The sequence below is a fragment of the Tiliqua scincoides genome, chromosome 7 (assembly GCF_035046505.1).
Source record: "Tiliqua scincoides isolate rTilSci1 chromosome 7, rTilSci1.hap2, whole genome shotgun sequence".
Lineage (NCBI taxonomy): Eukaryota > Metazoa > Chordata > Lepidosauria > Squamata > Scincidae > Tiliqua > Tiliqua scincoides.
This window is the reverse complement of record NC_089827.1, coordinates 76,035,345-76,063,163: the sequence shown is the minus strand read 5'-3', so window position 1 is coordinate 76,063,163 and position 27,819 is coordinate 76,035,345. Positions and strand designations below refer to the sequence as shown.

General features: G+C 45.5%; 1 protein-coding gene across 2 annotated transcripts in view; it reads right to left on the bottom strand.

The window, feature by feature from the left end:
* The window catches only part of SND1 (staphylococcal nuclease and tudor domain containing 1), a 252,010-nt gene that overhangs the window by 103,624 nt on the left and 120,567 nt on the right, over positions 1–27,819 (bottom strand). For both annotated transcript variants that reach the window (XM_066634033.1, XM_066634034.1), the window contains exons 12-14: positions 27,554–27,654; positions 18,998–19,108; positions 7,935–8,007 (exon numbers count right to left, since the gene is read on the bottom strand). In XM_066634033.1, coding sequence (XP_066490130.1) covers positions 7,935–8,007; positions 18,998–19,108; positions 27,554–27,654 — 285 coding nt within the window. The remainder of the gene's footprint in view (positions 1–7,934; positions 8,008–18,997; positions 19,109–27,553; positions 27,655–27,819) is intronic.

The following is a 27,819-nucleotide window of genomic DNA, read 5'->3' as shown; positions in this document are numbered from 1 at the left end:
CACTTTTTCAAGTGGTGCTCCTCTTATAATTAGCAGGGGAAGAATAACAGTCCCGCTTCACCCCAATACATTCTCTCTAACCAATAAGGGGCACATGTTTTATTTATTTACTTAATTAAATTTGATTTTGTTGTGGAAGGGGGGCTACAAAATCTTCTTTGATCCCAGGTAGCAGATGCCTTAGCTATGCCACCGGCTTGGGGGAAAGTGGCAGATCAAGTAGGTGGTGAGCTGCTGGGAGGATGCAGGTTTTAAAAAGCCTGGGTATGATGTCACTTCTGGTTGTTCCAGGGCATCATTCTGAACTCTGCACTAGGCTACACATTAATTAGCTATGCCACTGCCGCTTTCTACTCACTAAAAGCGAGAGGAAGCAAACTGACTGGCAACAAGTTGTTTAGCCTGGAGAAGAGAAGTCTGAGAGTGTATATGATAGTGCTCTTTAAATACCTGAAGGGCTGTTATGTGGAAGAAGGAAAGTTTTGATCTCAACTGCCTCTGAGAGTAGAAATAGATCCAATGAGTATAAATTGCAAGAGAAGAGATTCCAGCTGGACATCAGGAAACAATTCCTGATGGTAAGAGTAGTTCAGCCTCAGAATAGATTGCCAAGGGAGGTGGTGGATTCTCTCTCACTGGAAAACTTCTAGCAAAGGCTTGACAAGAACCTGCTAAAGATGCTGTAGGAGGACTTCCTGCTAAAGGCAGGGGGTTGGACTAGAATACCTCATGAATACCAACCCTATCATTATTAACTTACCGTATGATTCTACCTCCCACCCCCTTTTTTGTGTAGCCCCTTTAAACAAAACAAGAAGTACCATACAGGGTTCCCAATGTTAAAGAGATTGTGGGGGGTAGGGACCAAGAATGTGGCAGAAGTAGTGTACCACATTCCTTTATCTACAGGTTTTGCAATGACAAACACAGCGAAATGGTAAGTTCAAATGAAAGAAGGTAGTCCTTCTAGAGTCTAGGCCCAAAAGGCTGTAAAGGTTGTGATCAGCATGTGATATTGGTCTCAGAAACATACTAAGAGAGCCAGTACAAATGGGAAAACACTGAAGTAATGGTTGGCAACCTTCCGTCTCAAAAGACTATGGTATAAGCCTACAGCAGCCGGTATTCCCAGGTGGTCTCCCATCCAAGTACTAACCAGGCCTGACCCTGCTTAGCTTCCGAGATCAGGCATGTGCAGGGTAAGTAATGCAGCCTGACCAATGGAACTCAGAAAAGTACCTACTCACTGTATTGTGCACCACTTGGAAATTTTGGACAATCTTCAAGGGGTAGCCCCGAATACATTGTATTAGGCATCCAGTTGTGTTATGACCCAGCCACGGATTACCATAATGTGATCTGCCTTTGTCAGGAAAAAAAGCACACCAGATAAAGCCAGGCAAACACACTCCTGACCGCACCTATCAGCTGGGGCTCTAAATGTCAGACAAGGATCAAGAAAAACTCTCAAACTGTAAGCATGGTCTTTCAATAGGAGTTCAAACTTTGAGACTAAGCTGTAAATTCAAAGCCAAATCAGCTCTCCTTCTGATCAATAGCACCTCCATCTTGTTTGGATTAAGCTTTTTTATTTATTTAGTAATTTTTATCTTGCCCTCCCCCTTGCAATGGGGATCTGGATCCTCCATGCTGGTGGATTAAGCAAGGGTTTGTTCAGGTGTAAGAACTTTGTCCAAGTCTGTGGAACACACTTCGCTTCCAGTCTATTGGTGACCGGAAACAGCAAACTCAATATGGGGGGCAGCAGGGAGGCAGTCAACAAAGATGCAGCTCCAGTTTAGTGGAGGACTTGGGAAAGAAGGGAAATGTAGATAGGGGCTATTACTCCAACTGCAGCTGAGTGTTTCCTAAACAAGCAAGGATTTGGGGTCCTCTCCCCCCATAACAATTGCAGAAGTGTAGTTAATTTTCATTGTCCCTGTAAAAGATGACAGTTATCAGGGTCCTGTAGGCATTCAAGAGGGTCACAGGTGGTGAGAGACCACATATGAGACAGTCCAATACTTCCTCAGTGAGTCTGGAAGAGTGTTTGTTTGATTGTGGCTGAGTACTGTTCAGGGAAGGATGTCATGTTGAACAAATCGTTCTTAGAATTCCAGAGTGAGTTCTGGGCACACTGTTTATTAATGTAATTTTTAATCCCCAACAATCTGCACAGAAGGACCGTGGAGAAGCAGTCCAAAGACTTTCAACATCTGTAAGCTGCAAGTAGCTCAAGGCTATTGAAGCTGCATTCCAGACAGGGAATGTCAGCCACAGATTGTCAAATGTAGCATATGCTTCATCCCCTCTGGTATGTTTTGTGGTGTGTGAAAACAGAGGGACTGTAGGTTCAAAAAGGAACACTGCACAGATCATTGTGGCTGAAGTAATAGCATAGGAAAGAGTGGCATACACAAAGTGAGATAGCCAAGAGTCAGGCTGACAGTAGACTACTGGGTACAAGACAAGAAACCACCGTGGAAAGAATCACACTTGCAGGTAGGTGAAATGAGTAACTGCTGTCATAGCTACATTAATCCCTAACTGCATGATGATAGTGCAATGAATGCTAATGTCTGTGACCTCAGCTGCCAAGTCACTGACCAAGAAGTAAATAGACATTTCCTGCTAGACCCCAACACAGTGCCAATAAACCGGATTTGTTGAAACTGGTCAAACAGAGATTTGTCACAAGACATAAAGACCCATGCAGCCAATGAGGAGAGATCTCTTAGGGTGTCGGCATACAAGGGAGAAAGGGGACGTTTGAGCTTACCAGTGAATTTCCCTTCTCAGTGTTACTTGGCATCTAGGGACAGTGACCATGCTGTGATCTGTTTTGCCATGCATATCATGGCAGACAAGAGTGCCAAACAAATCTGAAACAAAAACTCTTTACTTCCAAATTGCAGACTTCCCCCAAATGAGGAACCTAGATAGAAGAAAGTTGAAAGGGAAGGTAAGAAGAGTATGATCTCTTCAGAGTGCATGGAGGCTGTTAAAAAAAAAAGATAATAGAGGCCAAGCGGAAGTATATACTGCAAGGGAAGAAGGGCTAGACTAAGTGCTAGACTAAGTGCTAGACTAAGTACAGGTGGGTGCCAGCATGGCTAACGAGCAAAGTTAGAGAGGCTGTAAAGAGAAAGGAAGCTTCCTTCCATAAATGGAAATATTGTTCAAATAAGGAGAATAAAAAGAAATATAAACTGTGGCAAAAGAAACATGATACAGGGGACCAAGAAAGACTTTGAGAAGCATGTGGCCAGCAACATTCAGGGGAATAATAAAAGCTTCTTCAGAAATGTTAGAAGCAGGAAACCTGCCAGAGAAGTGGTTGGCTTGCTGGACTGTGAGGGAGGGAAAGGGGAGATAAATGAAAACTTGGCAGAGAAATTAAATGAATTCTTTGCACCTGTCTTTACAGTATTAGACCTTGGGCAAATACTGCAGCCCAAATAACCCCTCCTGACTAAGAAATTAAGTCAGGTAGACATTAAAAGAGAAGATGCTTCAGACCTAATTGACAAATTAAAGATCAATAAGACACTGGGCCCAGACGGAATCCACTCAAGGGTTATTAAGGAATGGAAGAATGAATTTGGTGATCTCTTGACCAAAATATGCAACACCTCCCCTAAAATGGCCATGGTTCTAGAAGACTAGAGGATAGCAAATGTCACACCAAACTTTAAAAAGGGAAGGAGAGGGGACCTGGGAAACTATAGGCCTGTCAGCCAAACATCTATACCGGGTAAGATGGTGGAATGCCTCATCAAAGATAGAGTCTCAAAACACAGAGAAACAAGCCTTGCTGAGGGAGAATCAGCATGGATTCTGTAAGGGTAAGTTTTGCCTCACAAACCTTTTAGAATTCTTTGATAAGGGCAACAGGCATGTGAATGCGGGAGAATCCATGGACATTATATATCTGGACTTTCAGAAGGTGTTCGACACGCTCCGTCATCAAGGCTGCTGAGGAAACTCCACAGTCAGGGAATTAGAGGGCAGGTCCTCTCCTGGATTAGGAAGCAGAGAGTGGGTGTCAATGGGCAGTTTTCACAATGGAGAGAGATGAAAAGTGGTGTGCCCCAAGGATCTGTCCTGGGACCTGTACTTTTCAACATAAATGACCTGGAAGTAGGGCTAAGCAGCGAGGTGGGCAGGTTTGCAGATGACAGTCAACTTTTCTAAGTGGTGAAGACCAGAAGAGATTGTGAAGAGCTCCAGAAGGATCTCTCCAAACTGGGAGACTGGGCAGCAAAACGGCAGATGTGTTTCAGTGTAAGTAAGTGTAAAGTCATGCACACTGGGGCAAAGAATCAGAACTTTATATAAAGATTAATGAGTTATGAGTTGTCTGTGACAGATCCAGAGAGAAATCATAAAGTTCTGGTGGAGAGCTCAAATAAAGTGTTTGTGTGTGTGTGTGTGTGTGTGTGTGTGTGTGTGTGTGTGTGTGTGTCTCTGTCTGTCTGTCTGTCTGTGCACGCGCGCACGCACGCATGCATGACTGTGTGAAGAAAGCTAATTACATGCTCAGGACCTTTAAAAAGGAATTGGGAATAAAATGGGAAGTTTGAGCTTACCCAAGAATTCCCCTTCTCAGTGACCCTGAGTGGCTTAGTTTTGGAATCTGGGAGGTCCCTCTCTCTCAGGTAGACAGTTTCAGATGTTCTGAATCTTCCTGAGGGGAAGGGCACCTGGTTGAGGAAAGCCTCATGCCCTTCCCATAGTGCTATCTTGTGCAGAGGCTCTCATGCCTACAATGGGCAGTCATCTCCATATCCTGTCTTGGACCCCGCTCCATCCACACCTGGTCTGTGGCCTAAGGGCATAAGGTTATGTACGCATGGGGTTCCCTAATTCTTGGGGTCCTGCATAATATTCTCCTCATTCAGGTTCAGTTCCTGCCCTATTAGTGCCTCTGGCTCTTAGAGCAGTTGAGCCAACCTGGCACCACTGCGAAAGATGATTCACCGCTAAGTTCAAACTTCCCCTTTTCTCTAGTGGTCCCAAGATGGCTCAGTCTTGGCACCTGGAATGTATCCAAGTGATGTCTCCATTCAAGAGTGGGAACTGCTTGAGGCCCCCAGCACCACTCCCTGCAGGACTCATGTGCCAAAGGCAGCAGCTGCCAAGGTATACATGTCCACCTTGTAGTAATTCGCCCTAGAACTCTGTACAGTCCCTACAAAAATTCTTGTAATAATGCTCCCCATGCCCCAGAATTTTGTATGTGACTACAGCAGAGCTCTGATCATGTTCAGAGGGTACATGTCAGGCCTCAACATGGCTTGGAGGACCAATGTTCAGTCAAATCTATGGATCAAAATCTGTGGGTGACAAGGGCTGATATATACAGTGTTTCTCAAACTGTGTGTCAGGATCCACTAGGTGGGTTGAGGTCTAATTTAAGAATATAAGAAAGGACCTGCTAGATCAGTCAGAGGCGCATCTAGTTCAGCTTCCTGAATCTCACAGTGGCCCATCAAATGCTTCAGGGAGCACACAAGACAACAAGATATAATGTGCATTCTGGTGCCCTCAGAAGCACGCATATACCTATCATTACTTGTAACCCATGATGGACTTTTCCTTCAGAAATTTGTCCAATACACTCTAAAAGGCATCTAGGCGAGATGCCATCACAACTTACAGTGGCAAGGAGTTCCACATAGTAATTACACTGATTACACTACAGACTAATTACACTAATTTCAGGTGGGTCATGTAGCACCTTGGAACTGGTGCACCTTGAATAAGGAATTGAGCATGTAGCACCTTGGACATGGAACTGAGCAGACTGCAGATGGACATCAACACCCTTCAAGATGAGGTTGCAAGATTCAGGATCTGTCAAGGAGAGAAATTTCTCATTCTTCTGACACGGAAAATGACTAAACAAGATCAGGGAACACGGCGTTGGCTTTGCAGTCAAAAATACCCTGCTGGAATCCATCATCCCACCTACTGCAGGAAGTGAAAGAATTTTGTCCCTGCAGCTCCACTCATTAGCAGGACTTGCCAATCTCATCAGTGCACATGCACCGACTCTGTTGTCTCCAGCAGAAGCTAAAGACAAATTCTCTGACAACCTGGGCACACTATCAAGAAAATCACCGAGAAAGAGCTACTGTTCATACTCTGCAACTTCAGTGCTAGAGTTGGTGCTGATCACAGTTCGTGGCCCACTTGCTAGGTCAGTTCGGCACTGGGAAAATGAACGAAAATGGCCAACGCCTGCTAAAGTTTTGCTGTCATCACGGTCTCTGCATCAGCAACATGTTCTTCAACACGAAGCCCTAACAGTCTCTTGGAGACACCCAAGATCAAAGCACTGGCACCAGCTCAACCTGATTCTCACCAGACACTTCAGCCTTCCCAGCATCAAGATCACACGCAGTTATCAGGGTGCTGCCTGCGACACTGACCACTCCCTGGTGTGCAGCAGAGTGAAACTGTGAACAAAGCGACTGTATCACATGAAAAAGGAAGGAAGACCTCACATTGACACCAGCAAGACCAGGGATCAGAGAAAAGTGGAGGAATTTGCACGAGCGCTTGAGGAATTGCTTTCAGGCCCAGCTGACGCAAATGCATCCAACAGATGGGAACATTTCAAGAATGCCGTTTACAACACCACCTTGTCCGTATTCAGCAAGAAGATCAACAAGATGGCAGACTGGTTTGAAGCCCACTCTGAGGAGTTGACACCAGTCATTGAGGAAAAGAGGAGAGCTCAAGCAGCATACAAGGCCTGTCCCAGTGAGCGCAACCTGCAGGTCCTCTGAGCTGCTCGCAGCAAATTCCAGCAGACTGCCAGGAGATGTGCTAACGACTAGTGGCTCCAGCTCTGTTCCCAGATACAGATAGCAGTTGACATAGGCAACATCAAGGGGATATATGATGGTATCAAGCAGGCCCGAGGTCCAACACAGAAGAAAATTTCCCCTCTGAAGTCTGCCACAGGCAAGGTCATCCAGGATCGGGCGCAGCAGATGGAACACTGGGTGCAGCACTGTTCTGAGCTATACTCCAGAGAAACTGTAGTAACCGAAGAAGCACTGAACAACATTGAGTGCCTGCCTGTGTTGGAGAAGCTTGACAGTGAACCAACCCTAGCAGAACTTAACATGGCCCTGGATTCCCTTGCCTCTGGCAAGGCACCTGGGAAAGACAGGATCCCTGCTGAAGTCCTAACAAATACTTTAAGTAAATTGCTAATTGGAAAAAAAATCTCTTATTTTAACCATAAATATTATGATGGTCTTCTGCAATTAAGAATTAGATGGCAAATGAGAAAGAATTTTCTCATTGCTAGAACCATCTGGCATTGGAAAGGTCTGCCTTGTGGCAGCGTTGCTAGGGGGTGGAGAGGGCAATTGCTGCAGGTTCCACGGTGCTACGGGAAGGATCCCAAAGCCTTTAAACAGGGACTCCATGTTTAAAGGCTCCAGCGGGTATTCTGAATAATAGGGGAGAGGAGCATCACTGCAACTCAGACAAGCTCCTAGAGCCTTTAAACAGGAACTTTCAGTTTTCATGATAGCAAGAAGTTCCTGTTTAAAGCTTCCATCAATGGGGGGTTATCTGGGTGGGGTTCCAAAATCTAATTTGACCCTGGGTGTCAAGTACATTAGCTTCACCGCTGCTGCCTTGAACAGTTGTAGGCTTCCCCTCACTGGAGAGGCTAGATGACCACCTGTCAGGGACACTGTAGCATTTGCCTGTACTGTGCAAGAGGTTGGACAAGATGATCTCCAGGATCCTTTCCAACTATAACATTCCATGATTCTATGAGACATTCATGCTGAAGAGCTGACCACTTGCCATTTTAAGAGTATTTTGATATCTCCAATAACACACCACCTCAGCTTTCTCTGGACTTTACTACTGGCCGAATTAGGTTTGACTTGTCAAGTCCATCTTACCCCAGAGATGTCAGCCACCCGGTGAATTGGAACTTCCTTCTTGCTGTGCAGTCCCTTGCTGTTCTTTATAGCCCTGTGGAGGAAGGGAGGACAAGAAAATAGAGGAGTTGGAAGCCGTTTTGCTTTTTCCCTCCATACAGTCCACATCAAAGTGATAGTAAGAACCTGTTCCATCTTTGGGGCTTGTTCATCTCACTTGGCAACACTTTGGGCATCATCTGAGCTCGAAAAAGTATTGAGACACTGCTAGAAATCAAACAGCTTCATTCTTCTCACAAAAGGAGGAACCAACAGGACAGGAGGAATAAAAATAATAAACATTTCTTTTATTGCTTAATCACATTAAACTTTTAAATGCAAAGTGCAGAGAACATAAGAACATATGACAAGCCCTGCTGGATCAGACCCCCGGCCAATGTAGTCCAGCTTCCTGTATCTCACGGTAGCCCACCAGATGCTGCAGGGAGCACACATGACCACAAGATACTTGCATCTTGCTGCCACTCCCCTGCATCTGGCACTCTATTGAGCCTCCCATTCCCCACAAAGACACCACTTGGATTTAACCTGGGCCACTTTATTAACCCATTTCTGCCTAGCCCACAGGTGAACACAATTGATCCCTGTAGCATATATGTAACATTGTGCAGAAATGACACAAGTGCCCAATTTTTAATTTATGAAACCAATTGAACACACCTTCCCTCCCTTGGCAGTCTGGGGTACTCTTCTGCAGGTTATTAATTCCATTCTATTTTAATGGAAATCAATTTCAGGTTTTTTTAAATTAAATTAAAGATGCAGGAAGGGAAGTTAGGTAGGATTAGCCAGCCCCCCTGAACTATGTTTACATCCACCCAGTCTATGACCACCAAAACAAATCACTCCTACAGTGGATCATGGCCCAGTACGTATGGTCTCTCATTTCAGGCTTACAGAGCAGTGATGTCAAAACTGAAGGGCTGAAGAGACTGTGGGACCTTGGTGCCATGGTGCAGGGGGGTTACCCCTCTTGTGACTAAAATTACTAAAATTGTGATTTGTAGAAATGATACCATTATGCTATTTTACCATTTGATGCACAATTTACAGTGGAATGCAATGAAACAAACCATTTCCACTCTATCCATTCTATCAAAGGTTATGGCCAAAAAATCAGAAAACAGAAATACAACAGTCTTATGTAACAAAAAGTAGATTTCCTTAACTCAAAATGGACTAATGAGAATTACTCAAATAACCAATCAGATGTTATTATGATACAGCATGGAACCAATAAGTTGTAAAAGGGAAGTGACATAATTAGTGACGAAAATTGTGGAAATTATGGTTTTTAGGAATAATACTATCCGTGGGATACCACAATCCTGGGCTATAAACTCTACAGGAGGGACAGGGAGGGGCATGTTGGAGGTGGGGTGGCCATTTATGTTAAAGAAGGGGTAGAATCCTGCAAAGTAGAAACTGAAGGCAGGTCCGACCACCATAGAATCCTTGTGGGTTAAATTACCAGGTCTGAGGAGTGATGTAATACTGGGGGTGTACTATCATCCTCCAGACCAGAAACAGGAAGGGGACCTTGAAATGAGGAAACAGATCAGGGAGGTCTCAAGGAGGGACAGGGTTGTAATCATGGAGGACCAATTATACTCACATCGACTGGGTCAACTTGTGTTCTGGTCACGAAAAAGAGACCAGATTCCTTGACATGCTAAATGACTGTGCCTTAGAGCAGCTAGTCATGGAGCCCACCAGAGGACAGGTGACTCTGGATTTAATATTGTGCAGTATGCACGACCTGGTTAGAGATGTAAACATTACTGAGCCATTGGGGAACAGTGATCATGCTGCAATCCATTTCAACATGCATGTTGGGGGAAGAATACCAGGCAAATTGTCACAAAAACCCTTGACTTCCAATGAGTGAACTTCCCTCAGATGAGGAGGCTTATATGCCAATAAAGGTTTGAATTGAATTGAATGAGGAGGCTGGTTAGAAGGAGGTTGAAAGGGAAGGTAAAGAGTCCAATCTCTCCAGAGTGCATAGAGGTTGCTTAAAACAACAGTAATAGAGGTCCAGCAGAAGTGTATACTGCAAAGGAAGAAGGGCTCAGCTAAGTCCAGGAGGTGTCCCCATGGCTAACAAGCCAAGCTAGAGAGATCATAAAGGGCAAGGAAGCTTCCTTCCATAAATGGAAGTCTTGCCCTAATGAGGAGAATAAAATGAACGTGAACTGAGGCAAAAGAAAGGTAAGAAGGTGATATGGGAGGCCAAGAGAGACTATGAGGAACACACAGGCAGCAACATTAAGGGGAATAATAAAAGCTTCCTCAAGTATGTTAGAAGCAGGAAACCCGCCAGAGAAGCGGTTGGCCCTCTGGATGGTGAGGGAGGGAAAGGGGAGATAAAAGGAGACTTAGAGATGGCAGAAAAATTGAATGAGTTCTTTGCATCTGTCTTCATGGCAGAAGACCTCGGGAAGATACCACTGCCTGAACGGCCCCTTCTGACCAAGAAATTAAGTCAGATAGAGGTGAAAAGAAAAGATGATTCAGACCTAATTGATAAACTAAAGATCAATAAGTCACTGGGCCCTGTTGGCATCCACCCAAGAGTTATTAAGGAATTGAAGAATGAAGTTGCAGATCTCTTGACTAAAATATACAACTTCTCCCTACAACTAAAATATGAACTTCTTCAATGTTCATGCCGTGGCCCCTGTGGCAGGTGCAACTCAGGATTTCATGGCCGCCATGACAACCATGGGCCTGTCTCAGAAGATTTGGGCCCCAACACATACGGCAGGACACGTGCTGGACCTGGTGTTCACAGCTGGGCACGGGGGCAGTGATCTGGATGCAGAGGAGATCAAGATCACTCCGTTGTCATGGACAGATCACTTTCTGGTAAAGTTTAGGCTTGTTGCGACTTCCTACCAACGAAGAGGCGGTGGACCGTTTTCTATGGTCCGCCCCCGGAGGCTAATGGATCCTGAGGGTTTCCTGAGGGCTCTGGGGGATTTCCCCACTGCCAAGACTGGCGTCTCATCTGAGGCCCTGGTTGACCTCTGGAATGGGGAAATGACCAGGGCAGTGGATGAGATTGCTCCGGAGCGACCTCTGCCACATTGCAGACTCGGAGCGGCTCCTTGGTTCACTGAGGAGCTGCAAATGATGAAGCAGCAGGGCAGGCATCTAGAGCGACGGTGGCAGAAAACTCGGGATGAATCCGATCGGACACGGAGTAGAGCTCATTACAGAGCCTATTCCGGGGCGGTGGTAGCAGCGAAGAGATTGTTCTTCTCTGCTACCATTGCGTCTGCTGACAACCGTCCGGTAGAGCTGTTCCATGTGGTGCGGGGCCTCCTCCATCAGGCCCCCCCAGTAGACCAGGAGGAACACACGGTCAGCCGCTGTGACGGGTTTGCACAACATTTTGCAGATAAAATCAATCGTATTCGTCACAACTTGGATGCCACATTGACAAAGTCTGATGATGTCCCCTTGGCAACTGCTTGTCCTGTGTTGTGGGATTCTTTTCAGCTTGTATAGCCTGAGGATGTGGACAGACTCCTTTGGGGTGTGAGGCCATCTGCCTGCCTGCTTGACCCTTGCCCAGCTTGGCTGATAAGAGCTGCCCGGGGTAGACTGGCTGAGTGGACAGGGAGGGTGGTCAACTCTTCCTTGATGGAGGGGACGTTACCACTCGCTTTGAAATGGGCAGTGGTTCACCCCCTCCTGAAGAGGACCTCCTTGGATTCCACTGTGTTAGATAACTACCGGGCAGTCTCCAACATCCCGTTTCTGGGCAAGGTAATTGAGCAGGTGGTGACGTCCCAACTCCAGAGGGTCCTGGATGAAGTGGATTATCTGGATCCTTTTCAATCTGGCTTCAGGCTGGGCTTTGGGACGGAAACCACCTTGGTTGCCTTGGTGGATGACCTATGCCAGGGACTGGGCGGGGGGAGTGCGTCCCTGTTAGTCCTGCTGGACCTCTCAGCGGCTTTCGATACCATCGACCATGGTATCCTTCTGGGTTGATTGGCCTAGTTGGGAGTTGGAGGCACTGTTTTGCGGTGGTTCCGCTCCTACTTGGAGGATCGGTCCCAGATGGTGGTGCTGGGGGATGCCTGTTCGACACCCTGGCCATTGAGGTGCAGGGTGCCGCAGGGTTCAATTCTGTCCCCCATGCTATTTAATATCTACATGAAACCACTGGGAGAGGTCATCCAGGGGTTTGGAGTGGGGTGCCATCAATATGCCGATGACACCCAGCTCTATCTCTCCTTTTCTTCAGACTCCAGGGTGGCGGTTGAGGGCCTGGAGTGCTGTCTGGAGGCAGTGAGGATCTGGATGGGGGCTAACAAGCTGAAATTAAATCTGGATAGACAGAGGCTCTCCTGGTTCGGAAATCCTCGATGCAGGTGCTGGATTATCGGCTTGTGCTGAATGGGGTTGCACTCCCCCTGAAGGAGCAGGTCCACAGCTTGGGGGTCCACCTGGACTTACAGCTGCTCCTGGATTCCCAGGTGGCGGCTGTGGCTAGGGGGGCCTTCGCTCAGCTTCAGCTGGTGCGCCAGCTGCGGCCATACTTGGATTGTGCAGACCTGGCCACGGTGATCCATGCCTCAGTGATATTGAGGTTAGATTACTGTAACATGCTCTATGTGGGGCTGCCCTTGAAGACGGTTCGGAAACTGCAACTAGTGCAGAATGCGGCGGCCCGTTGTGTGGTTACTGGAGGAAGGCGGTTTGATTCTGTCAGTCCACTTCTCCAGTGGCTGCATTGGCTGCCCATTCATTTCCCGGCCCAATTCAAGGTGCTGGTTTTGACCTTTAAAGCCCTATACTGTTCTGGGCCAGGATATCTTAGAGATCGCCTACTCCCGTACAATCCGGCTTGTCCTCTTGGGTCATCAGAGAAGACCTTTTTACAAGTGCCGCCGCCTAGGGAGGTATGTGGGGCGGTGGGAAGAAATAGGACCTTCTCAGTAGTGGCACCAACGCTATGGAACTCCCTTCCCCTTGACTTAAGAATGGCTCCCTCTCTTGAGACCTTTTGGCGAGGCCTGAAGACCCTTCTGTTTAAACAAGCCTTCTAAGTTCTCGGCCTTTTTAACATCTTTTAATATTTTTTTACAGGCCTGATTCTTTTATGATTTGCTGCTGCTCTGTGCTCTTTTTACCTATTTTTTATCTGACTCCTGTTTTTATGATATGTGTTAATATGTTTTTTATTTGTTTTAAATTATGTTTTTAATCTGTTTTAACCTGTTGTAAGCAGCCTTGAGTCCCTTCGGGGAAAAAGGCGGGGTAAAAATAAAGTTTATTATTATTATTATTATTATTATTATTATTATTATTATTATTATTATTATTATTACTACCACCCAAGATCAAAGCACTGGCACCAGCTCGACCTGATTCTCCCCAGACGCTCCAGCCTTCCCAGCATCAAGATCACATGCAGTTATCAGGGTGCTGCCTGTGACACCGACCACTCGCTGGTGTGCAGCAGAGTGAAACTGCAAACAAAGCGACTGTATCACATGAAAAGGGAAGGAAGACCTTGCATTGATACGAGCAAGACCCGGGATCAGAGAAAAGTGGAGGAATTTGCACGAGTGCTTGAGGAATCTCTTCCAGGCCCGGTCGATGCAAACGCATCCAACAGATGGGAACATTTCAAGAATGCCGTTTACAACACCGCCTTGTCCATATTTGGCAAGAAGACCAACAAGACAGCAGACTGGTTTGAAGCCCACGCTGAGGAATTGACACCAGTCATTGAGGAAAAGAGGAGAGCTCAAGCAGCATACAAGGCCTGTCCCAGTGAGCACAACCTGCAGGTCCTCCGAGGTGCTCGCAGAAAAGTCCAGCAGACTGCCAGGAGATGTGCTAACGACTACTGGCTCCAGCTCTGTTCCCAGATACAGATAGCAGCTGACACGGCAACATCAAGGGGATGTATGATGGTATCAAGCAGGCCCTAGGTCCAACACAGAAGAAAATTGCCCCTCTGAAGTCTGCAACAGGCGAGGTCGTCCAGGATCGGGCGCAGCAGATGGAACGCTGGGTGCAGCACTACTCTGAGCTATATTCCAGAGAAAATGTAGTCACGGAAGAAGCGCTGAACAACATTGAGTGTCTGCCTGTGCTGGAGGAGCTTGACAGTGAACCAAACCTAGAAGAACTTCACGTGGCCCTGGACTCCCTTGCCTTTGGCAAGGCACCTGGAAAAGACAGCATCCCTGCTGAAGTCCTAAAATGCTGCAAAGAGATCATCGTCACTGAGCTGCATGAAATCCTTTGTCTCTGCTGGAGAGAAGGTGGAGTACCTCAAGACATGAGGGATGCAAACATCATCACGCTGTACAAGAACAAAGGCGACAGGGGTGACTGCAACAACTACCGTGGCATCTCTCTCCTTAGTGTTGTAGGAAAGTTGTTTGCCCGAGTTGCACTAAAGAGGCTCCAGGTACTTGCAGAGAGCGTTTATCCAGAATCACAGTGTGGATTCCGAGCCAACAGGTCCACCACTGATATGGTATTCTCCCTTAGACAACTGCAGGAGAAATGCAGGGAACAACGACAGCCACTCTTTATAGCCTTCATAGATCTCACGAAGGCTTTCGACCTGGTCAGCAGGGATGGCCTCTTCAAGATTCTCCCCAAGATTGGATGTCCACCCAGGCTCCTCAGCATCATCAGATCCTTCCACAAGGACATGAAGGGCACTGTTGTCTTTGATGGCTCCACATCACACCCCTTTGACATCCGAAGCGGCGTGAAGCAGGCCTGTGTTCTTGCACCAACCTTGTTTGGGATCTTCTTCGCTGTCCTGCTGAAGCAGGCCTTTGGAACTACAACAGAAGGCATCTATCTCCGGACCAGATCAGATGGAAAGCTCTTCAACCTCTCCAGACTGAGAGCAAAGTCCAAAGTCCAACTGAAATGTCTGCGTGACTTCCTCTTTGCCGACGATGCAGCTATCACTACCCACTCTGCCAAAGATCTCCAGCAGCTCATGGATCATTTTAGCAAGGCCTGTCAAGATTTTGGACTGACAATCAGCCTGAAGAAAACACAGGTCATGGTTCAGGATGTGGACTTACCTCCCTGCATTACAATCTCTGCGCATGAACTGGAAGTTGTCCATGACTTTGTGTACCTTGGCTCAACGATCTCCGACACTCTTTCTCTCGATACCGAGCTAAACAAACGCATCGGTAAAGCAGCTACCACGTTTTCCAGACTCACAAAGAGAGTCTGGTCCAACAAGAAGCTGACGGAACATACCAAGATCCAGGTCTACAGAGCTTGCATCCTGAGTACACTTCTGTACTGCAGCGAGTCATGGACTCTTCACTCACAACAGGAGAGGAAACTGAATGCTTTCCACATGCGCTGCCTCCGACGTATTCTCGGCATCACCTGGCAGGACAAAGTTTCAAACAACACAGTCCTGGAACGTGCTGGAATCCCTAGCATGTATGCACTACTGAAACAGAGACGCCTGCGTTGGCTCGGTCATGTCGTGAGAATGGATGATGGCCGGATCCCAAAGGATCTCCTCTATGGAGAACTCGTGCAAGGAAAGCGCCCTACAGGTAGACCACAGCTGCGATACAAGGACATCTGCAAGAGGGATCTGAAGGCCTTAGGAGTGGACCTCAACAAGTGGGAAACCCTGGCCTCTGAGCGGCCCGCTTGGAGGCAGGCTTTGCAACATGGCCTTTCCAGTTTGAAGAGACACTTGGCCAACAGTCTGAGGCTAAGAGGCAAAGAAGGAAGGCCCATAGCCAGGGAGACAGGCCAGGGACAGACTGCACTTGCTCCCAGTGTGGAAGGGATTGTCACTCCCGAATCGGCCTTTTCAGCCACACTAGACGCTGTTCCAGAACCACCTTTCAGAGCGCAATACCATAGTCTTTTGAGACTGAAGGTTGCCAACTAACTATTATTATTATTCTCCTGCAAAACGGCCACAGTGCCAGAGGATTGGAGGATAGCAAATGTCACGCCTATCTTTAAAAAGGGAAAGAGGGGGGACCCGGGAAACTATAGGCCGGTCAGCCTAACATCTATACCGGGTAAGATGGTGGAATGCCTCATCAAAGATAGGATCTCAAAACACAGAGACGAACAGGCCTTGCTGAGGGAGAATCAGCCTGGCTTCTGTAAGGGTAAGTCTTGCCTCACAAACGTTATAGAATTCTTTGAAAAAGTCAACAGGCATGTGGATGTGGGAGAACCCGTGGACATTATATATCTGGACTTTTAGAAGGTGTCTGACACGGTCCCTCACCAAAGGCTACTGAGAAAACTCCATAGTCAGGAAATTAGAGGGCAGATCCTCTCATCATCATCATCATCATCATCATCATCATCATCATCATCATCATTAACAGTATTTATATACCACTTTTCAACAAAAAGTTAAGCTCTCATGGATTGAGAATTGGTTGAAGTCCAGGAAACAGAGAGTGGGTGTCAATGGGCAATTTTCACAATAAGGGAGAGGTGAAAAGTGGTGTGCCCCAAGGATCTCTCCTGGGACAGGTGCTTTTCAACCTCTTCATAAATTACATGGAGACAGGGCTGAGTAGTGAGATGGCTAAGTTTGCAGATGACACCAAACTTTTCCGAGTGGTGAAGAACAGAAGTGATTGTGAGGAGCTCCGGAAGGATCTCTCCAAACTGGCAGAATGGGCAGCAAAATGGCAGATGCGTTTCAATGTAAGTAATTGTAAAGTCATGCACATTGGGGCAAAAAATCAGAACTTCACATATAGGCTAATGGGTTCTGAGCTGTCTGTGATAGATCAGGAGAGAGATCTTGGGGTGGTGGTGGACAGCTCAATGAATGTATCAACCCAATGTGTAGCAGCAGTAAAAAAAGACCATTTCTATGCTTGGGATCATTAGAAAAGGTATTGAGAACAAAACGGCTAGTATTATAATGCCGTTGTACAAATCGATGGTAAGGCCACACCTGGAGTATTGTGTCCAGTTCTGGTCGCCATATTTCAAAAAGGACATAGTGGAAATGGAAAAGGTGCAAAAGAGAGCAACTAAGATGATTTCTGGGCTGGGGCACCTTCCTTATGAGGAAAGGCTACGGCATTTGGGCCTCTTCAGCCTAGAAAAGAGGTGCCTGAGGGGGGACATGATTGAGACATACAAAATTATGCATGGGAAGGATAAAGTGGATAGAGAGATGCTCTTTACACTCGCACATAACACCAGAACCAGGGGACCTCCACTAAAATTGAATGTTGGGAGAGTTAGAACAGACAAAAGAAAATATTTCTTTACTCAGCGTGTGGTTGGTCTGTGGAACTCCTTACCACAAGATGTGGTGATGGCATCTGGCCTGGATGCCTTTAAAAGGGGATTGGACAAGTTTCTGGAGGAAAATCCATTCCAGGTTACAAGCCATGATGTGTATGTGCAACCTCCTGATTTTAGAAATGGGCTATGTCAGATGCAAGGGAGGGTACCAGGATGCAGGTCTCTTGCTGTCTTGTGTGCTCCCTGGGGCATTTGGTGGGCCGCTGTGAGATACAGGAAGCTGGACTAGATGGGCCTATGGCCTGATCCAGTGGGGCTGTTCTTATGTTCTTAACTACAATTCCCAGGAGGCCTTGCAGGTCTCTTGTTATCTGGTGTGCTCCCTGGGGCATTTGGTGGGCCGCTGTGAGATACAGGAAGCTGGACTAGATGGGTCTATGGCCTGATCCAGTGGGACTGTTCTTATGTTCTTATGAGTCAGCAAAAAATGCTGATTTTCACAACTCGGTCTTGAGTCACCCGACTTGTTCCCATTCCTACTAATTCAACTATATCCTTTTTGACACGTGTCAACCAGAATTGTACACACGGCTCCATGTGTGGCCTTACCATCAATGTGTACAATGGCATTATCATATTGGCTGTTATATTCTCAATACCCTTAGCATGGAACTGGCCTTCTTAACTGCTGCCAAGCATCGGGTTGACACTTTCATCAAGCTGTCCACCAGCACCCCAAGATGTCCCTTCTGATTTGTTACAGTAAGCTCATGATCCATCAGAATACACGTCCAACCTTGTTAATCATAGATTTTTTATACACGGATTTGACTCAACACGAATGGCCACTTCAAATGAGAAGGAATGTGCTGATCCCTGGAGAAAGGGGAAAATGCATCCCTTTCAAATCAGTTTAAAAAAACTGCTTTTCTTACTGTTGTAGAGAGAGACATGCAAGCAATTACGGGTATAACTTAATTATCCATGGATTTTTCTATCTCAATGGAATGAGAAGGGCCCTTTAAATTAAAGGAAAAAAGTTGTTTTAACAACAGCCTCATTAATGCGAGAGAGGGCAGCTGTCTGAAAATCCATCATTCTCCAGGCAGTTACAGCTTCATTCCAAGGCAAGTGACCCCTCCCTTCTCCCTGACCATGTGAAAGAAAGATAATCAGTTTGCTCTGTGTGAAGGGAGGGGTTGCTGACTCGGAGTTAAGCTTTTCTAAGTGCCTCGAGGGAAACAATCAGATGTTGTCTGGTCTTACATCACAAAGGCCAGCAAGGCTGTTTTTAAATCACCTAGCAAAGGGTCATTTTTAAAAAAATGGATTTGCTTTAATGTGATTTTTGCCATCCATGTGAGTTCTAGGAATGGAACCTTTGCAAATAATGAGACTCAAGCAGTATATATGAAGTTTTTATTTCTTGCCCCAGTGTTCATTACTTTACACTTGCTTACATTGAAACACATCTGCATTTTGTGCCCATTCTCCCAGTATGGAGAGATCCTTCTAGAGCTCTTCACAATATGAACAGGTTGAACACAATATGAACCTATGAACAAGTTGAAAAGAACCTCCAAATCACAATTGCCACATCCAAGCTCCATGGTTTGGAATAGGAGGAACCAGAAGCTTTGGGTTGATGGTTGGTTTGAGTTCACGAGCCCTTCACTAGGCTGAAGAATACCAAAAAGATACCTAGTCTGCCTTGCTTACCCCTTTCAGGCTATCCACCTGACAGGGAGATTGCAAACAACCATGCTTACCTTGCCTCTGCAGTTAGCAACTCATCATAGCATGAAGAACGTTGGTCATCATCTTGGCGATAGCGTATGACAGTGGCCAGCCCCTTGCTGACCAAGGCTTCTGCAATGTTGCTACAAGGCAAGAGAAAGGGCTGTTAGCAGCACAGGAGTGATAAAGGAAGACTCTATGAAGAACTTTTGAGTGGACAACAGAGAGGAATTAGCCACTGGTGGAAAACTAGAGAGTCAACAGAGCTGCATCCCCCTCCCACCCATGAGGGGGTGAACTGAGACCTCCCTGATCTCAGGGGCAATAACTCCACCACCATGTCACAGAGTCTGCTTTTTGTCTTGCCTTATCTCCCAACCAAATGTGGAATAGTTTGTTCCAGTTATGAGAGGTTTTTGATTTACAGAGTTGAATTCTGCAGCACTGCTGCTCATTCCCTGCCTGAACTGCCTGATTTGATCAAAAAGGATATCTTTTTTCCTAATAGCTGCTTTATGATCAGGAGTGCCTCACAGCCAATCTTCAATTTACTTCAGTCTCCAATATCTTTAAGGACTAGAATTTAGAGCTGAAGAAAGGGAAAGACTGCAAAATAAACAGTCCACCCAGTTTGATCCCAGGTAAAGAGACTGTGTAGAATTACCATAACTAGTTTGATTTTAGGGGGATATTGAAGATGGCCACCAGGACAGTACTATGCTACAGTCTCCATTTGTGGGCACTCTCATTCTCCTTTAATTTTGACAGCTAGAGCCTCTACTTTTAGTAGAACAATCCTAAAGACCTTCTGGGAAAAGAGGTTTAGCTGGTTTTTTTGTCTTCAACCTCCCGATTGAGAATCACATTGGATCCTGTTCAGCTTCAAAAATGGGGAAAAGAAGAAGACAGAAACATTCTCCTAGCTGAGGAAACTCTCCAAATAAAACTAATAAGCAGCTTCACTTGGATAACCTTCCAACCTGGACTCAGTGGGTGAGTTTATCAACTTCTCATCCACTTCCCAAGTGGCTGCTCCCCAGGCTGATAGAAGGGAACTTAGGGTGGAAAATCAACTATTTTGATTTTAGGGGTCAGACCAAGGAGAATAAAGATTTCATAGTTCCTTGAAGAACCAGAGTAACAAGAAATCACTCTTCTTGGAATGTTCCAATTGACCCCTCTCCTTGCAACTAATCATCCTCTTGGCATAAATTATTTTGAATAAGCCACCATTTCTGCATCTGCTGATCACATACCCTTTCATATCCCACACAGACTCTTTTCAATTCTTCTTTTCATTTGCAGCTGTGCTACATTCCACAATGGGAACTCCAGAAGATTTTAGGTTGGAAGGACAGTTCACCTGTCCCCAAAGTCCTTCTAGGCACAACCATTGGCATCAGGGGCTAAGTAGAATTATTACCAACAGCTAAAAAATAAGCCAGGCCAGGAGAAAAGAAGAGGGTCAGCACAGTTAAAAATCACCTGCTGAGGCAACCGCTGATGCAGTGTGTGCAACGACATGCAACCAGGAATAGGCACTATCTCCTTCCTTCCTTCCTTCCCTCCCTCCCTCCCTTCCACCAGCTGCTTTCCACCCTATGCTTCATTTATACGAGGAGTCGGTAGCATAGCTAGGGTACCTACTGGGTCAAAGAAGATTTTGGAGGCCCCACAGTGAAATCAAAATTACCATGATGGTATTATTATTCCTAATTACTAAGGTTTTCAAATTTGGCCACTATTGAAGCTCAGCTTATAGATCTCCTAAAACTTGAGATCCAGGGCAATTGATCCCCTCAAGCTCCCTTAGCTATGCCAATACCAGGAGCTGTGTGGAAAGAGGCACAAGCAATCCAGTATGTGAAGAGGTAAATCAGAGGACAGGAGTAGAGATCCTGGAAGTAAAAGGTCAAGAAGAGGCACATAAGAGCAGCCCTGCTGGGTAAGACCCAGGGCCCATCTAGTGCAGATTCTGCATCTCACAGAGCCCCACAGATGCCCCAGGGAGCACACAAGACCATAAGATACTTGCACCTTGCTGCCTCCTTCCTGCATTTGGTATTCTATTTACTCTCATACCCCCAAAGGAAGACACCAGACTACAGCTTGGGTATAACATGGGCCTCTATTAAACACAAGTGACCAATTTGTCCCCCTCAGATGCCTTTTTTTCAGATTCAAGAGCCCCAAACGCTGTAGCTTTTCTTCATAAGGAAGGCGCCCCAGCCCAGTAATCATTTTGGCCACTCTCTTCTGCACCTTTGCTAGTTCCACTATGTCCTTTTTGAACTGGGGTGACCAGAACTGAACACAATACTCCAGATGTGACCTTATCATCTGTCATGAAACTGTTGTTTCATGTGGGTTCTTGCTTTCTCTTGCTTTGATTCTATTAGAGTAGCTGGGGCTCCTCAGGTGTAAAAGATTCAGGTGAGAATGGTTGGGTTCACTAGCAAAGAGCATAAAAACAAAAGGAACTTTGTTGCCTTCCTGGTGGATGAGATCTAAGCGAGAGTTAGCCTCACTCTGCTGTTGTGAGTAAATGAGAGAAATTAAACTAATCTGTCTAATCAGATTAGTGACTATCTAATCAGTAAAAGAGTTACACCGTGTTAGATTTTTATCTTGTCTTTGTAGTTTTTCAGCAAGTTCACAAAAGGGGGACTCCTGCAGGTTTGGGAGCTTCTTATAATTGTTATACCTTTAGTAACTGCATTATCTGGATTGTGCAAAAGCCCTTTTTTGTCTTTATTATAATTAATAAATCTTAATAAATTCTGTGCTTCTTATTCCTTTTCATCCGGGTCTCACTGAGGTATCTGGGAATCATTACTCCCTTATAACAGTGGTTCTCACACATTTAGCACCAGGACCCACTTTTTAGAATCTGTCAGGACCTACCAGAAGTGATGTCATGACCAAAAGTGACATCATCATGCAGGAACATTTTTAACAATCCTAGGCTGCAATCCTACCCACACTTACCCAGGAGTAAGTCCTATCTACTATTATTGTTGAAAGAATACACATAGTAACTTGTTCTAAGTACAGATCTGTAAGATTTCCCCAAATGCAGTAGCATACCATGGCAGCATCAAGTTTACTATATTAAAATAAAATATTGAAATGAATGGGGTCCCACCTGAAACTGACTTGTGACCCACCTAGTGGGTCCTGACCCACGGTTTGAGAAACAAAGTAAGAAAGAGGAATTGGAAGAGAACCTATCAAACAACATATTGCAAGGAAGAGAGATTTAGCCCTGGGAATCTCTCTGGTGATAAGAACATAAGAACAGCCCCACTGGATCAGGCCATAGACCCATCTAGTCCAGCTTCCTGTATCTCACAGCGGCCCACCAAATGCCCCAGGGAGCACACCAGATAACAAGAGACCTCATCCTGGTGCCCTCCCCTACATCTGGCATTCTGACTTAACCCATTTCTAAAATCAGGAGGTTGCGCATACACATCATGGCTTGTACCCCATAATGCATTTTTCCTCCAGAAACTTGTCCAATCCTCTTTTAAACGCATCTAGGCTAGACGCCAGCACCACATCCTGTGGCAAGGAGTTCCAAAGACCAACCACACGCTGAGTAAAGAAATATTTTCTTTTGTCTGTCCTAACCCGCCCAACACTCAATTTTAGTGGATGTCCCCTGGTTCTGGTATTATGTGAGAGTGTAAAGAGCATCTCCCTATCCACTCTGTCCATTCCCTGCATATTTTTGTATGTCTCAATCATGTCCCCCCTCAAGCATCTCTTTTCTAGGCTGAAGAGGCCCAAACGCCGTAGCCTTTCCTCATAAGGAAGGTGCCCCAGCCCCGTAATCATCTTAGTTGCTCTCTTTTGCACCTTTTCCATTTCCACTATGTCTTTTTTGAGATGCGGCGACCAGAACTGGACACAATACTCCAGGTGTGGCCTTACCATAGATTTGTACAACGGCATTATAATACTAGCCGTTTTGTTCTCAATACCCTTCCTAATGATCCCAAGCATAGAATTGGCCTTCTTCACTGCCGCCGCACATTGGGTCGACACTTTCATCGACCTGTCCACCACCACCACAAGATCTCTCTCCTGATCTGTCACAGACAGCTCAGAATCCATCAGCCTATATCTAAAGTTTTGATTTTTTGCCCCAATGTGCATGACTTTACACTTACTGACATTGAAGCGCATCTGCCATTTTGCTGCCCATTCTGCCAGTCTGGAGAGATCCTTCTGGAGCTCCTCACAATCACTTCTGGTCTTTACCACTCGGAAAAGTTTGGTGTCGTCTGCAAACTTAGCCACCTCACTGCTTACCCCTGTCTCCCGGTCATTTATGAAGAGGTTGAAAAGCACTGGTCCCAGACAGATCCTTGGGGCACACCGCTTTTCACCTCTCTCCATTGTGAGATGTTTCGTCTTGGGCTGGAGGCAGCGGGATAATTAACTAGGGATCTTGCCCTCAAGACCTTGACATAGTAGCAATGGTAGCGAAATGAACCCTGATAATTATGGGCAGAAATTCATTTTGTGAACAGGCTGAGAAAAGACAAGGAAATTTTTTAATTTTTATTTTTTATTTTTAGACTAACTGAATAGTGAGAGAGGAGGTAGGCATAGTACCCCTTTATGTTTTTGCATAATGGCAAGATCATATGGGACTGAATACTACCACGTGAAAATCAAATACAAAAAAAATTTCATTATGGAAGATAGAGCGATTGAGGGTGATAGTTCACTAGGGTCACCTGGTAGTAGTGGAGGAAATTCTGACAATTGAACAGATGACCATGGGTTGGGACCCACTAGGTGGGTCGCAAGCCAGTTTCAGTTTCCCCATTCATTTCAATATTTTATTTTTTAATATAATAGACTTGATACTGCCATGGTATGTGACTGCATTTGGGGAAATCTGTACTTTGAACAGGCTACTATTTGTATTCTTTAATAATGATAGAAAATTGGACTTACTCCTGGGTAAGTGTGGGCAGGATTGCAGCCTAGGATTTTTAAAAATGTTCCTGCTTGATGATGTCAAGACATCACTTCCAGTGGGTCCTGACAGATTCTCATCCTAAAATGTGGGTCCCGGTGCTAAATGTGTGAGAACACAGGTCCACTCACAAGGCAGGCCTGGCTCTATGCTCTTACTTAGTATGGTTATTTGAACGGGGTTGACCTGTTTTATTCAGAGTATACTTACAGGTCCAACTTTGTTATACACAGATTTCTTATACACAGATTTCACTCAACACAAATGGCCACTGCAAATGAGAAGGAATGTGCTGATTCTGGTAGAGGGGAAAAATGCATCTCTTTAAAATCACAGTTTTAAAAAAACTGCTTTTCTTACTGTTGTAGAGAAACAGTCATGCAAGTGATTACTCCATTCTGATTATTATTCAGCTGTGCCAGGCACAGGCAAGGGATCCTTTGCATTTCTAATTGCTAACTGACTCTCTACAACAGTTTGAAAAGCTGTTTTAAAACCACAATTGTAAAGGGACGCACCTTTTAATTTTTTTAAACTGCTTTTATTTAACATATTTTATGGTATCAGCAGGGAGTCCCAGAATCAAACACCTGCAGATGTTGAGGTACAACCTTATTCCATTAGGAACAATGGAGAGGCAAGAAACCTGGAAGTGGGTCTTTAAATCTATTTTTCCTGTTTTTTTGTCCACAGATTTTTTTTTAATCCTCTAGGGGTTCTGGAACAGAACCCCAACGGATAACAAGGGACAGGAGCAGACCTGTATTTTAGAGTAGATCCATTTAATTGGGACTGGAGAAGCCATGAGGCAGGCACCTATGAGTCTTTCATTATCTTAGCAGCTAGACATTGTGAGCAAGGAGATCATGTCAGTTCCTTTGCCCCCTCTCAGGGATTGCTGAAGAGTTCAAGGAACTGAAATCATTAGGTTCCTACCATAATGCAGAAAAGGATATATTCTTCCAGGCAGGTTGGCAAGCCCTTAGTACCAGGCAAGCGAGGGTGGTCAGTACAGAAGCAGGAAACCCGCCAGAGAAGCAGTTGGCCCTCTGGATGGTGAGGGAGGGAAAGTGGAAATAAAAGGAGACTTAGAGATGGCAGAGAAATTAAATTAGTTCTTTGCATCTGTCTTCACTGCAGAAGACCTCGGGCAGATACCGCTGCCTGAACGGCCCCTCCTGACCAAGGAATTAAGTCAGATAGAGGTTAAAAGAGAAGATGTTTCAGACCTCATTGATAAATTAAAGATCAATAAGTCACCAGGCCCTGATGGCATCCACCCAAGAGTTATTAAGGAATTGAAGAATGAAGTTGCAGATCTCTTGACTAAAATATGCAACTTGTCCCTCAAAATGGCCAGAGGATTGGAGGATAGCAAATGTCACACTGATGCCTTTAAAAGGGGATTGGACAAGTTTCTGGAGGAAAAATCCATTACGGGTTATAAGCCATAATGTGTATGTGCAACCTCCTGATTTTAGAAATGGGCTATGTCAGAATGCCAGATGCAAGGGAGGGCACCAGGATGAGGTCTCTTGTTATCTGGTGTGCTCCCTGGGGCATTTGGTGGGCCTCTGGGAGATACAGGAAGCTGGACTAGATGGGCCTATGGCCTGATCCAGTGGGGCTGTTCTTATGTTCTTATGAATGCCAGCTTGTTTCAGGGCCCAGACCTATCCAACTCTCCATCTATGATTATGACAATGAGGAACACATGGCCAGCAACATTCAGGGGAATAATAAAAGCTTCTTCAAATATGTTAGAAGCAGGAAACCAGACAGAAAAGCGAATGGACCTCTCAACGGTGAGGGAGGGAAAGGGAAGTTAAAAAGAGACTTAGAGATGGCAGAGAAATTAAATGAGTTGTTTGCATCTGTCTTCACAGCACAAGACCGCTGTCCGAACAGCCCCCCCTGACCAAGGAATTAAGTCGGATAGAGGTTAAAAGAGGTGTTTCAGACCTAATTGACAAATTAAAGATTAATAAGTCACTGAGCTCAGATGGCATCCACCCAAGAGTTACTAAGGAATTGAAGCATGAAGTTGCTGATCTCTGGACTGTAATATGCAACTTGTCCCTCAAAACAGCCACAGTGCCAGAGGATTGGAAGATAGCAAATGTCACACCAATCTTTAAAAAGGGAAGGAGGGGAGACCCTAGTAATTAAAGGCCAGTCAGCCTAATGTCTGTTCCAGGAAAGATGGTGGAATGTCTCATCAAAGATAAAATCTTTAAACACATAGATGAACAAGCCTTGCTGAAGGAGAACCAGTATGGCTTCTGTAAGGGTGTGTCTTGCCTCATGAACCTTTTATAATTCTTTGAAAAGGTCAACAGACGTGTGAATGCGAGAGAACCTGTAGATATTATATATATGGACATTCAGAAGGCGTTTGACATTGTCGCTCACCAAAGGCTGCTGAGAAAACTCCTCAGTCAGGGAATTACAGGGCAGGTCCTGGATTAAGAACTTGTTGAGGTCTAAGAAGTGTCAATGGGCAATTTTCACAACAGAGAGACGTGAAAAGTGGAGTGCCCCAAGGATTTGTCCTGGGACCTGTACTTTTCAACCTGTTCATAAATGACCTGGAGGCAGGGCTAAGCAGTGAGGTAGCCACATTTGCAGATGACACCAAACTTTTCTGAGTGGTGACCAGCAGAGATTGTGAAGAGCTCCAGAAGGTTATCTCCAAACTGGAAGACTGGGCAGCAAAATGGCAGATGCGTTTTAATATAAGTATGTGTAAAGTCATGCACATTGGGGCAAAGAATCAAAACTTTACATATAGGCCAATGGGTTCTGAACTGAGACAGATCAGGAGAAAGATCTTGGGCTGCTTGTGGACAGCTCAATGAAAGTGTCGACCCAATATGCAGAAGCAGTGAAAAGAACTGATTCCATGCTTGGGATCATTAGGAAAGGTATTGAGAATAAGACAGCTAATATTGTATTGCCATTATACAAATATTGTATTTGTTGTACAATTGTTTTACAAATATTGTACAAATCAATGGTAAGGCCACACCTGGAGTAGTGTGTCCAGTTCTAGTTGCCACACCTCAAAAAAGATGTAGTGGAAATGGAAAAAGTGCAAAAGAGAGCAACCAAAATGATTACTGGGCTGGGGCACCTTCCCTATGAGGAAAGGCTACAGCATTTGGGCCTCTTCAGTCTGGAAAAGAGGCGCCTGAGGGAGACATGATTGAGACATACAAAATTATGCAGGGGTTGGACAGAGTGGATAGAGAGATGCTCTTTACACTTTCCCATAATACCAGAACCAGGGGATATCCATGAAAGTTGAGTGTTGGGAGAGTTAGGACAGACAAAAGAAAATATTTCTTTACCCAGCGTGTAATTAGTTTGTGGAACTCTTTGCCACAGGAAGTAGAGATGGCATCTTGCCTGGATGCCTTTAAGAGGGGATTGGACACATTTCTGGAGGAAAAGTTCATGACGGGTTACAAGTCATAGTAGGTACGTGCAAGTTCTTGGTTTTAAAGGTAGGCTGCCTCTGATTGCCAGATGCAGGGGAGACCCCTGAGGCAGCTAATCCTCCACCCCATCCCCATTCCTGAAGTCCAATACTCACATGCCGCCAATGGTGACCGTGGAACAGGTGCGCTCTGAGAAAGCAGGTGCTGAGTCTGTCGCACTGCTGGCTGGTCGGATATAATCCACACTGACATTCACCTGAAAGAGAGACAAACATGACAAGGATAATTTTCATAAAGGACAGCAATGCGAAGAGGGGAAATGAAGGTCAGAACACCCTGTCACCAGCTACAACTAAACAGTTGTACAAAACACAAAGACAGCATTCTCCATTTCACCCTGCTCCTCAATTCTCATTCATAC